The 14,732-nt window shown below is 48.0% G+C and overlaps 1 protein-coding gene across 1 annotated transcript; it reads left to right on the top strand.

Annotated features, from left to right (window-relative positions):
• The first annotated feature begins 228 nt into the window (after window positions 1-228).
• Window positions 229-13,501, top strand: EXOSC2 (exosome component 2). Its single transcript, XM_065418759.1, has 9 exons — window positions 229-370; window positions 1,468-1,569; window positions 6,163-6,208; window positions 6,899-6,988; window positions 7,890-7,955; window positions 8,882-8,950; window positions 9,821-9,997; window positions 11,191-11,319; window positions 12,401-13,501. Exons 1-9 carry the CDS (start codon window positions 246-248, stop codon window positions 12,479-12,481), a joined length of 885 nt encoding a protein of 294 aa, XP_065274831.1. The 5' UTR covers window positions 229-245; the 3' UTR covers window positions 12,482-13,501.
• Window positions 13,502-14,732: the final 1,231 nt, after the last annotated feature.

Genomic DNA, 14,732 nt, shown 5'->3' with positions numbered 1-14,732 from the left:
CCCAACGCCTATCCCTTCCTTTGAACCCAACGCAGTGAAGGCCATTCCCCCTCTCTGCCAGGATCCAATATGGCCTCCCGCAGCCTTGTCACTGCTGAGGTTCGCCAAGCCCTCATCCAAGATGGCGGCGCCCCAAGCCAACATGGCAGCTCCCACGCACGCGGTTGCCAGTAACTGACATGGCGGAGAGAACGTGTGGTTCAGACAGGCACTGAAGCCTACGAAGGAAACTGCCAGGACTTAAGATGGCGGCAATAGAGATCCGGCTGCCGGTGGCCCGCAAGCTGGTGGTCCAGAGCCTGGCGCAGGGGAGCGACAAGCACTTGGTGGCTCCCGGGGACACGATCACCACAGACACGGGCTACATGAGGTGAGGGGCCTCTCTGATTTCTTCTTCTACCGGTAGCCCCCCCCCCCCATCTCAGAGACTGAGGCTGTGGGGCAGGGTCCCTTATCCCCCGCGTGGGGCAGGGTCCCTTATCCCCCGCATGGGGCTGTGGTGCAACATCCCCCCTCCCCCCAGCGCATGGGCTATGGGGCAGGGTTCCTTATCCCTCCAGACATGTGGCTAGGGTGCAGCCCAGCCCCCCTCCTCAGGGCGTGGGTTATGGGGCAGGATCCTTTTGCCCCCCTGCATCCCAGTGGCAGCCCTCCCTCTCCCCCCCATCCCAGCAGCTAAGGCTATGGGGCAGGCTCCCTTATACTGCACAGAATGGGGCTATGCTGCAGCTTCCCTGCCCCCATTCCGAGGGTTTGGGGATAGGGTCTCTTCCCCCACAACATCCCAGGGGCAAGGGTTACTGGGAATTAACAGAGGAGTTCTCCTTCAATCCCAGGTTTTTTGGGGGGCTGCTCATTCCTCCCTGCCCCTGCTTCTACCCCCAGAGTCGAGTTGCAGAAAACAGCTTCTCCTGGGGGCTGGGGCCGCAAGCAAGAGTCATTGTGGTTACTCAGGGGACCCCTGAACAGTTGCTTGTCCTGCTTTGGTTCCCCCCCCCCCCCAGCTCACCTTGCTGGCGAGGGGTGGGGTGAGGTCTGGTGGGTCTTTTTTATCTGGCTGTAAATTTCTCAGTGCCCCCACTCTGTTGCTCGTCTCATGCTTAGAGCTGGCCCCAAGTCGCTCTCCCTATCCGCAGTGTTGGGAAGGGGTTTATCAGTCTCACTTAAAGCTGGACCACTAGTGCACATGAGGATGGAGGCTGAGCTGTGTCACCACCTGCAGGTATCTTTATTTACAGACTCTTCGCTGGGAACCAGGTAGAGAGAGAGACAGACCTCAGCCCTAGAGTGGTGGGGAAATAGCCCCCTTTCACTTTCCTGTTTTAATTCTAGGGAGCTTGGGAACTCTTTTCCTAATAACTCTGTGACTGCTCTAAGCCTGGGATGCAAAAACGTGGGTTGGCCAGCCTCAGGGTGGTCGGGATGGCAGATGGATGTGTGGATGTTTGATGTATTCTTTTTCGGCAGGGGCCATGGCACGTATATGGGAGATGAGAAACTTGTCGCATCGGTAGCAGGCGCTGTGGAGAGAGTGAACAAACTGATCTGTGTCAAAGCTCTGAAAACCAGGTGAGAACAGGCTTTGAGGCAGAAGCCATTTTCTGAACCTATTTAGAAATCAGATGTTCCTTCTGTGTAATTCCTAGCACCGCATTTCCCACTTAACGACTTTAGAGCGGGTGGGCATAAACCATCAGATGGTCTCAGTGTGTGTCCAACAGTCGGAGATGTTTGGAAATGAGTTGGGGTGAATGTAGAAATTGTCAGACTTTATCAGATCAATGCTTCCATCTACACCAGATTGGTGGATTTCATAACCATATTATTCATGGATTGTTAGACCAGAAGGGACCATTCATAGATTCATAGATTCTAGGACTGGAAGGGACCTCAAGAGGTCATCGAGTCCAGTCCCGTGCCCACATGGCAGGACCAAATACTGTCTAGACCATCCCTGATAGACATTTATCTAACCTACTCTTAAATATCTCCAGAGATGGAGATTCCACAACCTCCCTAGGCAATTTATTCCAGTGTTTAACCACCCTGACAGTTAGGAACTTTTTCCTAATGTCCAACCTAGACCTCCCTTGCTGCAGTTTAAGCCCATTGCTTCTTATTCTATTCTCAGAGGCCAAGGTGAACAAGTTTTCTCCCTCCTCCTTATGACACCCTTTTAGATACCTGAAAACTGCTATCATGTCCCCTCTCAGTCTTCTCTTTTCCAAACTAAATAAACCCAATTCTTTCAGTCTTCCTTCATAGGTCATGTTCTCAAGACCTTTAATCATTCTTGTTGCTCTTCTCTGGACCCTCTCCAATTTCTCCACATCTTTCTTGAAATGCGGTGCCCAGAACTGGACACAATACTCCAGCTGAGGCCTAACCAGAGCAGAGTAGAGTGGAAGAATGACTTCTCGTGTCTTGCTCACAACACACCTGTTAATACATCCCAGAATCATGTTTGCTTTTTTTGCAACAGCATCACACTGTTGACTCATATTTAGCTTGTGGTCCACTATAACCCCTAGATCCCTTTCTGCCGTACTCCTTCCTAGACAGTCTCTTCCCATTCTGTATGTGTGAAACTGATTTTTTCTTCCTAAGTGGAGCACTTTGTATTTGTCTTTGTTAAACTTCATCCTGTTTAACTCAGACCATTTCTCCAATTTGTCCAGATCATTTTGAATTATGACCCTGTCCTCCAAAGCAGTTGCAATCCCTCCCAGTTTGGTATCATCCGCAAACTTAATAAGCGTACTTTCTATGCCAATATCTAAGTCGTTAATGAAGATATTGAACAGAGCCGGTCCCAGAACAGACCCCTGCGGAACCCCACTTGTTATGCCTTTCCAGCAGGATTGGGAACCATTAATAACAACTCTCTGAGTACGGTTATCCAGCCAGTTATGCACCCACCTTATAGTAGCCCCATCTAAATTGTATTTGCCTAGTTTATCGATAAGAATATCATGCGAGACCGTATCAAATGCCTTACTAAAGTCTAGGTATACCACATCCACAGCTTCTCCCTTATCCACAAGACTCGTTATCCTATCAAAGAAAGCTATCAGATTGGTTTGACACGATTTGTTCTTTACAAATCCATGCTGGCTATTCCCTATCACCTTACCACCTTCCAAGTGTTTGCAGATGATTTCCTTAATTACTTGCTCCATTATCTTCCCTGGCACAGAAGTTAGACTAACTGGTCTGTAGTTTCCTGGGTTGTTTTTATTTCCCTTTTTATAGATGGGCACTATATTTGCCCTTTTCCAGTCTTCTGGAATCTTTCCCGTCTCCCACCATTTTCCAAAGATAATAGCTAGAGGCTCAGATACCTCCTCTATTAGCTCCTTGAGTATTCTAGGATGCATTTCATCAGACCCTGGTGACTTGCAGGCATCTAACTTTTCTAAGTGATTTTAACTTGTTCTTTTTTTATTTTATCTGCCAAACCTACCCCATTCCCATTAGCATTCACTACGTTAGGCATTCCTTCAGACTTTTCGGGGAAAACCAAAACAAAGAAGTCATTAAGCATCTCTGCCATTTCCAAGTTTCCTGTTACTGTTTCTCCCTCTTCACTGAGCAGTGGACCTACCCTGTCTTTGGTCTTCCTCTTGCTTCTAATGTATTGATAAAAAGTTTTCTTGTTTCCCTTTATTCCGGTAGCTAGTTTGAGCTCATTTTGTGCCTTTGCCTTTCTAATCTTGCCCCTGCATTCCTGTGTTGTTTGCCTATATTCATCCTTTGTAATCTGTCCTAGTTTCTATTTTTTATATGACTCCTTTTTATTTTTTAGATCATGCAAGATCTCATGGTTAAGCCAAGGTGGTCTTTTGCCACATTTTCTATCTTTCCTAACCAGCGGAATAGCTTGCTTTTGGGCCCTTAATAGTGTCCCTTTGAAAAACTGCCAACTCTCCTCAGTTGTGTTTTCCCTCAGTTTTGATTCCCATGGGACCTTACCTATCAGCTCTCTGAGCTTACCAAAATCCGCCTTCCTGAAATCCATTGTCTCTATTTTGCTGTTCTCCCTTCTACCCTTCTGTGACGTTGTGCAGTCTATATGGTTTTATAAAAACATGATAATAAGTGAATATAATGTAACTGGGATAGTTTTATAAAAATTTGACAATAAGTGAATATAATGCAACTGGGATATGCTTCGTGCAAAAGGTCTCTTGTAAGGTATCATTACAAAGCTCATAATCTACTGAGTATGATCATCTGATTTGTATAAATGTACCGCTCTTGTATCTAAAACTAGAAATATAAAATGTAACTCTGAGGGCCTATTGTAATTATGTAAAGTGTGGGCCATTAAGGATGGTTTGGAATCTTGATGACTCCCATTGTCTGCAGATGGCTATGTTTACCTGTGAGTCTTCCTGTATGGGTGTGTGCTGGCAAGTGAGTAATGAAGTCTTGCAGTGACATGTGATCATGTCACCTGAACTGGAATCCATCTTTAACCTGGTGCTTTTCCAGTGAGGGGGGGTGGAAACCCAGAGGGACAAAGGGTTCCCGCCTTATGCAAAAGATATATAAAGGGGTGGAGGAGAACAGAGGGAGAGAGGAGCCATCATGAAGAATCCCCTAGCTACCACCTGAGCTGGAACAAGAGCTGTACCAGGGGAAAGAATTGTGCCCAGGCCTGGAAGGTGTCCAGTCTGAAAAAACTTACTGAAGCATCTCTGAGGGTGAGATTATCTGTATTTAGTTTGATTAGACATAGATTTGCGCATTTTATTTTATTTTGCTTGGTGTCTTACTTTGTTCTGTCTGTTACTACTTGGAACCACTTAAATCCTACTGTCTGTATTTAATAAAATCACTTTTTATTTAGTAATTTACTCAGAGTATGTATTAATACCTGGGGGAGCAAACAACTGTGCATATCTCTCTATCAGTGTTATAGAGGGCGAACAATTTATGAGTTTGCCCTGCATAAGCTTTATGCAGGGTAAAACGGATTTATCTGGGTTTAGACCCCATTGGGAGTTGGGCATCTGAGTGCTAGAGACAAGCACACTACTGTGAGCTGTTTTCAGGTAAACTTGCAGCTTTGGGACAAGTGATTCAGACCCTGGGTCTGTGTCTGGAGCCAGACGGGAGTGTCTAACTCAGCAAGACAGGGTGCTGGAGTCCTGAGCTGGCAGGGAAAACAGAAGCAGGGGTAGTCTTTGCACATCAGGTGGCAGCTCCCAAGGGGGTTTCTGTGATCCAACCCGTCACACCTTCCTTAGAATTGCAAACTCTATGATTTCATGATCACTTTCACCCAAGCTGCCTTCTACATTCAAATTCTCAACGAGTTCCTCCCTATTTGTTAAAATCAAGTCTAGAACAGCTTCCCCCCAGTAGCTTTTTCAACCTTCTGAAATAAAAAGTTGTCTGCAATGCAGTCCAAGAATTTGTTGGATAGTCTGTGCCCCGCTGTGTTATTTTCCCAACATATATTTGGATAGTTGAAGTCCCCCATCACCACCAAATCTTGGGCTTTGGATGATTTTGTTAGTTGTTTAAAAAAAGCCTCATGCACCTCTTCCACCTGGTTAGGTGGCCTGTAGTAGACTCCTAGCATGACATCACCCTTGTTTTTTACCCCTTTTAGCCTAACCCAGAGACTCTCAACACTTTTGTCTCCTATGTCCATCTCCACCTCAGTCCAAGTGTGTACATTTTTAATATATAAGGCAACACCTCCTCCCTTTTTCCCCTGTCTGTCCTTCCTGAGCAAGCTGTACCCATCCACACCAACATTCCAATCATGTGTATTATCCCACCAAGCTTCAGTGATGCCAACAATGTCATAGTTGTATTTATTTATTAGCACTTCCAGTTCTTCCTGCTTGGTACCCATACTTCTCGCATTAGATCATTTAATCTGACCTGTGTGACACAGGCCAGAGAATTTCATCCACTTACTCCTGTATTGAGCCCAATTACAAATCCCTGGAAATAAACGTTAGTACTGGAAACACTGATGCTACAATTTGCACAGACTCCAGTGCTATGACTCGGCCCTGCTTTTTTTTAATGCTGTGTTTTTAATCAGTGTCATGCTGATACATGTACCTGAGTCGAGCGATGTATCTGAGCCAGTCCGGGAAGAGGTTTGCTTGAACAGAATTTCCCTTTTTGTCTTGCTCCCAGGTATAACGGGGAAGTTGGTGACATTGTGGTTGGGAGAGTCACAGAGGTAAGGCGAAGGAGATCCCAGCCGCTGTTTCCTGCCAATGACTCGTTTTCCCTGACAATGTACTAAAACCAGAATTATGCTTGTCCTACATTTAAAATGTAAGAGTGTTAGTGAGAAGTACGGTTTAGTAGTGACAACATAGGACTGTCATTGGTGCATCTGTGTCTGATGGATGACATTTCTAGTGCGCCCAGCACCTTAGCATCCAGGCTTTTTAGGGCCTGCCACTGGGCATTGAGGGAGTTCAGCATCGTACTGTATTGGACTTTCCTTTTTTAAGATCCTGAATTCTATTCCAGGCTGTGCTGCTGTGTGACGTTAAGGAAGTCATTGCCCATCTGTAGAATGGAGATGATATCAGCCTTCTGGATTAAAGGGACACGGTTAATGTAACATTTAGTTGGAGTCCTAAAAATTGAGTTAAAAGTCGTTTTGTGTGCTACATCTGTGCCTGAGACCCCCTGTTAACGTTCTTAGTGGATGTATGTACTAGGTGGGGTATGTTCACATACACAGAGAACGGGACAAATCTCGTCACTTACTCCTCTTCATTTGTCTGTATGAAGTTCTTTGGTTGGTGTGGATTGCTGGGGACTGTGGTTCTACTGGCCATTGAAAGTCCTGCTCCACTGGTAAGCACATGCTTGATGTTTCAGAATAACAGAGGAATTTCTCTTACCTCCCCCTCAGGTTCAGCAGAAACGATGGAAGGTGGAGACCAACGCCAGGCTGGATTCAGTCTTGCTTCTCTCATCCATGAACCTACCAGGAGGGGAGCTGGTGAGTGAAATCCCAAATAGTGTGTTGCTGGATTCCTTTCTTGCTGCTCAACGGCAGCAGATGTGAGGAGGTAGGCGCTGAGATGAGCTGCAAGGCTGTGTCTCTTTCCTCAGTTGCTGTTCAAATGCAACATTGGTGCCCAGCTAATTCATCTATGCGTGCAAGTCTGCAGGTTAATCTGCTGTACCCCTTTCCAGGACCTTCTGCACAAAGGCAGCTCATCCCATCAAGTGTCATTCCTTCTACATAACTGATACCCTGAGTGGGAAGGACTACACTTGAAGCTGGAGATGTAATGCGCAGCTGGGGGGAGACATACCCACGTTCGCCCTGATCAAGCTAGCGTGATAAAAATAGTGTGTAGCTGCAGCAGCCTTGAGTGCGTGCCTGCCAGAGGCACTAGGTATGTACTTGGGCCAGCTGGCCCCTCCTGTTGCTCGTGCTGCATTTTTAGCATGCTAGCTCAATCAGAGCTAACACAGGTATGTCTGCTCAAGCTCAGAATCCCATTCCCAGCTTGAAGTGTAGACGTGCATCTGTTCATGTAGCTGTTGCATGTTTTACACTTCTGGGTTATGGGAATCGTGGCACTCTGAGATAGAAGAGACGTATTGGGTCCCATCCAATCAGCTACCCTCATCCTGGCCAGGCAGGATTGTTCCTACAGTATATTCTCCAGTGCCTTACCCTACTGCTGGACACATTTTGATCGGGTATCCCATGATCTATAGAAAGAGGCAGGTGGTAGGATTAGAACTGAAGGACAGGTGCTCTACCTGCTGGTCTAAGGAAGCCGTGCCCCCTAGCTTGTGGTGGCAGAGCTTTGAGAGGTGGGCGAAATTAAAATGGATGGTGATCAGTTACTTTTTCACATAACTTTTCCTCTCTTTGTGCTTTTCAGAGGAGGAGATCAGCGGAGGATGAGCTTGCAATGAGGGACTATCTACAGGAAGGGGATCTTATCAGCGTATCCTTCCTTCATTTGCATTTAGGCAGGAGACCTCTGTGGGTCTTTGGTGCATAACCAAATGCCGGCAGATTAACTCTCTCTGTTAATCAGAACATGAGCCTTCCTCCTTCATATGTGTGACCTGATCCAAGAGTTCTCTCCTCCACCACTGACTGAAATAGGTGGGACAGGAAGGCAGGACATGAAGGGTGTTATACTCACCTTTGTTTCCACCTGACATTTGTCTGCCTCCCCAGTTCTGTCTGGCTTTAGGTCCCATTTTTGCCTAAACAGTAGGTGTATCATGGTCAGGAGCACTGGACAGCCTCTCCATGAGGCTCTAATCCTGTTCTGGGATACTTGCTTGAAGGAAGCATCTGTCCTAGGATGGCTGCCGGAGGGAAACAACATTCATACACCATCCCTGAAGGCAGAGATCATCTGCTGACCATTGTGGGAGACACTCCATCTTAGACTCTATAATTTGTCTTATCTGGCTGGTCTGACTCCCGGACTGGATGCTGTTCCCCAAATCCTTCACCTCCAGTTTGCTTCTTCTGCACATTTGCCCTCCCTCCCCACTTCCCAAGGACTAATTGTTGGTGTGCTAGCTGGGGGATGGACCTGGGCTTGTGGGCCTGTGTTGTCTTGGGGGCAGATATGCCACTTTGTCACTCCATAGCCAGTATTGCATGGTCCTGTGTGAGGCTACCAGGCCGAGAAAAAAGACTGAGCTTTGAGCCCCTAGGCTGGCCTGAAATGACAAGGAAAGTACCATCAGACAGCAATGCTGGGGATTGGTGGAAAACTATGGGATAAAGGGAAACTCCACCTGAATATTTCATTTGGGGGTTGCACAGTGGGAGGGATGGGAGGTGGGGGAATGAAGGCTGGTGGGGCTGGTTGGGAAGCAGACTTCTCTTTTCCTTAAGCAGCACTGCCAGGCAGAAGTCCAGGCAGTATTTTCTGATGGGGCTGTATCACTGCACACGCGGAGTCTGAAATATGGGAAGGTGAGGTACCGAGCAGACTGCTACTTTTCCTTGTCACTGGAATTTGTATGGCTGTACACCAGCGTAACTGAGAGCAGAGTTGACTCCCGAGTGTGGGGTCCTTCAGCATGAAGGGTTCTAGATAAGAACAAGATATGGTTACTAATCTTTATCTTCAGGCTGGGAAGATGAAGGGACCGGGGCCCAAAGTGAAATAAAATGCAGAGTCCCCCCAGTGTGAAATGAATCTTGTCCATTTGCCCTTTAACCCTCCCTATCAGCAATTACAGATTGTGAACCCCTTCTGGGTATCGGAACCCTGGGGAGAAATCGCCCTTGGCTGAAACTTCCTGATAGCTCTTCCTGCCCAGAACCGCCTGTGACTTTTCCTTCTCTCTCTTGCCCCAGGACTCTGGGGCTTTATGTGCCTGGCATTTATCTCTGGTCTTGTGTGTTGAAATAAGCCAATGGGCCATTTGTACTTAGGCTGCAGTTCAGGGTTATCAGATCCGGGATATTAGCACTTCAAAGCTGAAAGCGGAGCGGGATTACTGTACAAAGGGTGAAGGACGGCGACTGGATCAAATGTGCCGCTAAATGGCGCCTCTCTCATTCTTTGCCTTTTGGGAAGGCTGGATGGCGTGTTGGTACGATCACGATATTAGTATTTCTCTCACTGAACACTTCCATAGCACTGTGTCTTCAAAGCGCTGCCTGGGCATTAGTTAACCCTCCCAGCACGCTGGAGGCAGGCAGGGTTGATATCCCCATTTCCCAGACGGGGACAGCAAAGCACTGAGTTGAAGTTGGTTGGCTCCCAGACCACCAATGGAGTTGGTGTCAGTGGTCAGGCCACACCCCTCTCACGTTAAGTGTCACTCTCCTCTTCAGCTTGGCCAGGGTGTGCTTGTTCAGGTCTCTCCCTCCCTCGTGAAACGCCAGAAGACTCACTTCCATGATCTGCCCTGTGGCGCCTCCGTGATCCTTGGCAACAACGGCTTCATCTGGATCTACCCAACGCCCGAGCAGAAGGATGAAGAGGCAGGGGGCTTTGTCACCAATCTGGAGGTGAGGAAACAATGCTTCAGCGGTGGTTGGGTTGGTTAGTTGCTCGTCAAAAGGCCTCTTTATCAAGCTGTATTTCAATAGCCTGGCACCAAGCAACAGGACCCTGGTATCCACGGTAAAGGGAACCCGTGTCCAGGGAAAGTGCTTACCTAAGGGCTCTCTCACATTTCATAGCATGGCCCACACCTGAATAAAGAGATTGTCACGCAGCATCTCCCCTTCTGTTCACAATCACGGAATGTCCCAGGGGACACGACAGCAGTTGCTTTTATGTAGAACACAATAAGGAAATATTTATATCTGTAGCTGTCTGCTAGTGTGAATTAGCAGTTGGAAACAAGGAAGGGAGCCACCACCATGGGAGCAGGCAGGTCTCCGGGAACCACCACACCTGGCTCAGTCAGCATCTCCGTGATTTGTTCACATACCTAACGCACGGTGAACTGCTAGCCGAATTCCTCGCTCTTTAATATTGACCAGCAAACCGCATGCATCCTTGCTGAAACACTGGACTGTTCCATTAGTACTGCCTGTGTGGAGTGAGTTGGCTTGTGTGGGGAGATGGCCAGGGACTTTTCCTTGCATAGACAGCTGCGTAGCTTCATGGTCATAGTCTGTGCTGCCCTGTGGGACGCCCGGGTTTAGTGCTCGGTCCTGATCTCTCTCGTCCCTCTGATGTGTGCTGTAGGCATGGCGCACTCAGCCAATGTAAGAAACAGCATCAGTGGGCTACAAAAAGCTGCAGTTCCACTTTTGGATGGCAGAACATTGCCCGAGACATGGAATTTTAGGTGGGGAAGTGGAGGGAGGTACAGATGGGGAATTGGGGGAATCTTCAGACAAAGAGTTGTCTGTCTGAACATCCAGACTTCTTTTATAGTGGAGCATATCATGGGCAGTGAGTAGCTGTTGACCAGAACTGATAGACCACATCCCCTTACCTGGCAGTGTGGAAAGAACCCAAGATTCCTGGCTCCCAGTCCTTGCTCTAATCACTAGTTCCCCTGTCTCCTTAGACATTTGAATTCACTCTCAGGGAGAGAAGTTGTATTACGTAGATGATGCAAGTCACTGGATGTGGTTTTAGGTTTGGAGTGACGCTTGCATTGTCCTAGACCTCCAGTACTTCCTTGCAAATTCATCCCTTTCTCACACTCAGTGTCTTTTCCCTTTTATCCGTGCTTCCCTGTCAGCCAGTCTCCTTACATGACCGGGAGGTAATCTCACGACTCCGGAACTGCATCCTGGCGCTGGTTGCTCAGAAGCTGATGCTCTACGACACCAGCATTGTGTACTGCTACGAGGCCTCCCTTCCCCATCAGGTACTGAGTCCAGTTGCTGCTTTCTTCACTCCCTGCTGCACAGGCCACACTACTTTACCCCAAAGCCAGGAGGACAGTGCATGCTTTCATTTCCTGGCATCCACCCAGAAGATCCTTGTCGTAAGCGGCAATATGATGTCCTCTGTCATAGCGTGACGCAGATGGCTGTGGAAAGGTTGGGATGGGGATGGGTTGAAAATCTCTACATCAGGTAATATTCAACTTGGGCTCTATAGAAACAACTATCTCCTTCACTAGCAACGACAAGTTTTCTTCCCTGGGTGAAAGAACAGCCCCTTCCTCTCTGATCCCGGTCAAACCAGGGTTTGGAATTGCACCAGGGTAGGGTGAGGTGAGGAGGAGGTGTCTCACATACAATGGAAGGTCAGAATTTTGTCTTCTCTTTCCCATATGCACATCCCCTGCCAATGCTGGATGGTTCCTGGTGCTAGACTTTCTGTAGCTGGATATGGTGCAGTCAACACCCCTTTGCCCCATGATTTGTTAATGATTTTAATGCCATATGCTATCACTGAGATCCCATCAACAAGCCTTCGTTGTTCTCCTGTCCTCACCAAACAGACAGAGACTTAAAAGGTCTCCTGCTTTCATGTCCGGTGTCAGCCTCCCAGGCACAATGGGACATGCAGTCAAGCTCCACCTCCAATATAATGCTCCTTCTTAAGTACCGAAGCATATGATTTAGGAAGGGCTGTGGTGTCTCTGTGCCCTCAACTCCTCAGTAGGTATAGAATCATAGGACTGGAAGGGACCTTGAGAGGTCTTCTAGTCCAGTCCCCTGCACTCGTGGCAGAACTAAATATTATCTAGACCATCCCTGAGAGACTAGGCAAGACTCACTTAGTTCCCTTCTCATGGGTAAGTTTGCTGTCAGGACTTGGGGCGTCTATCGGGATTGTTGCCAGTAGAGAGAGTCTGCTTGGGCCACAGCCCCCGGTGTTTCCATATGCTGCATTAACACCTGCCTGCAGTTCATTGCCCTGTGCACCTGGCAGGGCCTCGTCCACTTCATGTGTGGGGGTCACAACTGCAAATGTTGCTCTTCTCCTTTTCACTGCAGATCAAGGACATTCTCAAACCAGAGGTGATGCAGGAGATTGTGCTGGAGACCCGGCAGAGGTTGTTGGAACTGGAGGGTTGAGGGAAGGAGACATGGCAGCTTGGAGTCCCACCAAAGCAGCATTGACTCCCCAACTTCCTGCATCACCCCAACCCGCTAAATGTCTTTCCAGAGCTCAGAAAATACCTGACTCTCCCTGTCTCACTTCCGGGATTCCTTCTGGTTTGTAGGGCAATGTAAACCCCTCAACCTGCAGACTGGACATATGGTCTTTGTGAAGAGCAACTGCCACTGGGACGTAGCTCGCTAGACTAGTTGCCATGGTGGGCAATGTGCTTCTAAAGTGCCCCTAAGGTGGTCCACATTGTTAGAGGACAGAGGAAACAACATATTTTTGTTTTGCCTTATGGTTTCTCCTACGCGCCCCCCCCCCCCCGCCCCCCGATCAGGTTAGCAGTCCTAGCAGTGGTTGACCTTGACAGTGATAGGAGCTCTACCAATGTGTCCTTTATCCAAGATACACATTTTACCCCTCAAGACCCACATTGCGGCTACCCATCTCCAAAGGACAGGACTCGTTGCCAAGCCTGTGAATGGTTATGTCGGCGTGCTGTGCGGATCTCTCTGTCCCCTTCCAAACACACACTGGATTTGGATGTTCAGTTCTTGCATTTTCTGTGCTTACACTATAGCTCACAGAATGGTACAAAAACCCACTGGTGCTGGGTGGCCATCTCACTGCGTATTGAGTGCCCATAGGTAGTAGTTAGGCAAGGTGCCTTGATCCTCCAGAGCAAAAGGCGTCTTCCCATCCCATGCGCGGAAGTGATGATCCCAAGCGTTTTATTTTGTAGGTCTGATGCTGTGAGCTCCTCTGGTCGTGAAGGATTTAGCTGTTGTTTCCTACTAGAGTTTTTTTTTTTTTTTTTTTTTTAAATCTTCAATAAAGAATGGTTTTTGAGAGAGAATCTGAGAGTCGTTTGTTTGGATGAGCTTGTGTCCCACCATGATGAACTGGGTCTCACTAAGGAACCACTCTTAGGTCAAGTCTTTCCTGTACAAGGACGTCAGTGGCCGCACTACGTCCTGCTGGGTCCCATCTCTTCATCCTGCCTGTGCAGAAGTGGCTGAAGCATCCCTTGCTAAGGTGTTGCTGGCTGCCTTTCCCTCCACTCTCCATCAAGACTTTGCCCACCTCCCTCCATGGGGCATCTTGCCCCGCATGGTGCTCCTGTGTGTTGTTCGTGTGCTCAGCATGGCCTTGCTTGCAGTGGCTCCTACACAATAGTTGCTTCCCTGAGATCCCTGGGGGAATTAGGTCAAGACCATCCGTGCCATCCTAAGGGAGGTGGGAGGACACCTCACCCCTTAAAATGTGGGTCCTCCCTGGGATCCTCAGGAGGGTGTGAGGTTAGTGGGTAGAGCAGGGTACGTTGAGTCAAGACTCGCGTTCTGGTTCCTGTTCGGCCACTGTCTGCCATTTCTCTGTGCCTCAGTTTTCTCTGTCTGTAAAGTGGGGATGATGCCAGTTTCATAAGGGGGGTCAGAGACTGAATTAATTGGCTTGTAAAGTGCTTGGATATTCTGGCTGCGATGGGCCCATTGCAAAGTGAAAAGCCATTGATAGAACCAAGAAACTTGTCCTGTTTGTCGTTTAATCTAATACTGATATTGAAAATCCTCAGCTCAGCCCTTTCCTGCAGGAGCCTTTGCTCCAAGACTTTCCATGGGAACCAGAAATATGCCTCAATTTGCCTTCCATCTCCTTCGCGTTGCCCCCTGCAGTTGCCTTTGACTAAGCACTAGGTGGCAGTTTCCACTCAAGTTTGCAGAATTTCAGCCTGCTGCACTAAGCTTTCTATTGCATCTTCCAGCTCACAGCTGTTAAATGAGTATGTTGCATGTTCCATGTAATGCACTCCATGCAGCAAGGCCCAGGAACCTTGAGCGACCAGAGCTACTATCTGCATCTGAGGTTTGAGAACATTTCCTACTACACACTGCGGCAAACACATCATCAAGCTGGGAAGAAAAGTCTGGAGAGATTACCTCCTTAAAAGCTGCAGCCTGTGAACGATGCAGGCACCTCTGCCATTCAAGTATTCATGGAGAAAAACAACCCAAGAAGACTTAACCACAGGGGTGTCCTTACACCGTTACCCTGCGCATGTTAGAATTGGTTAGCAGCATTTATGTTCCTTGTATGATAGCAGATTATATTTTTTTACCCAAGTCACTGAGTCAAGATGTTCGTTTGTTGCTGGAGGGAGGGAGTTGGGGGATTTTTTGCCCAGCTTTAGTACGTAGCTTTCAAATGCTATTGGGCGTGGAG

Source organism: Emys orbicularis, chromosome 18 (genome assembly GCF_028017835.1).
Source record: "Emys orbicularis isolate rEmyOrb1 chromosome 18, rEmyOrb1.hap1, whole genome shotgun sequence".
NCBI lineage: Eukaryota > Metazoa > Chordata > Testudines > Emydidae > Emys > Emys orbicularis.
Note: the sequence above shows the minus strand (reverse complement) of the source record. Positions and strands in the feature narration are given on the sequence as shown.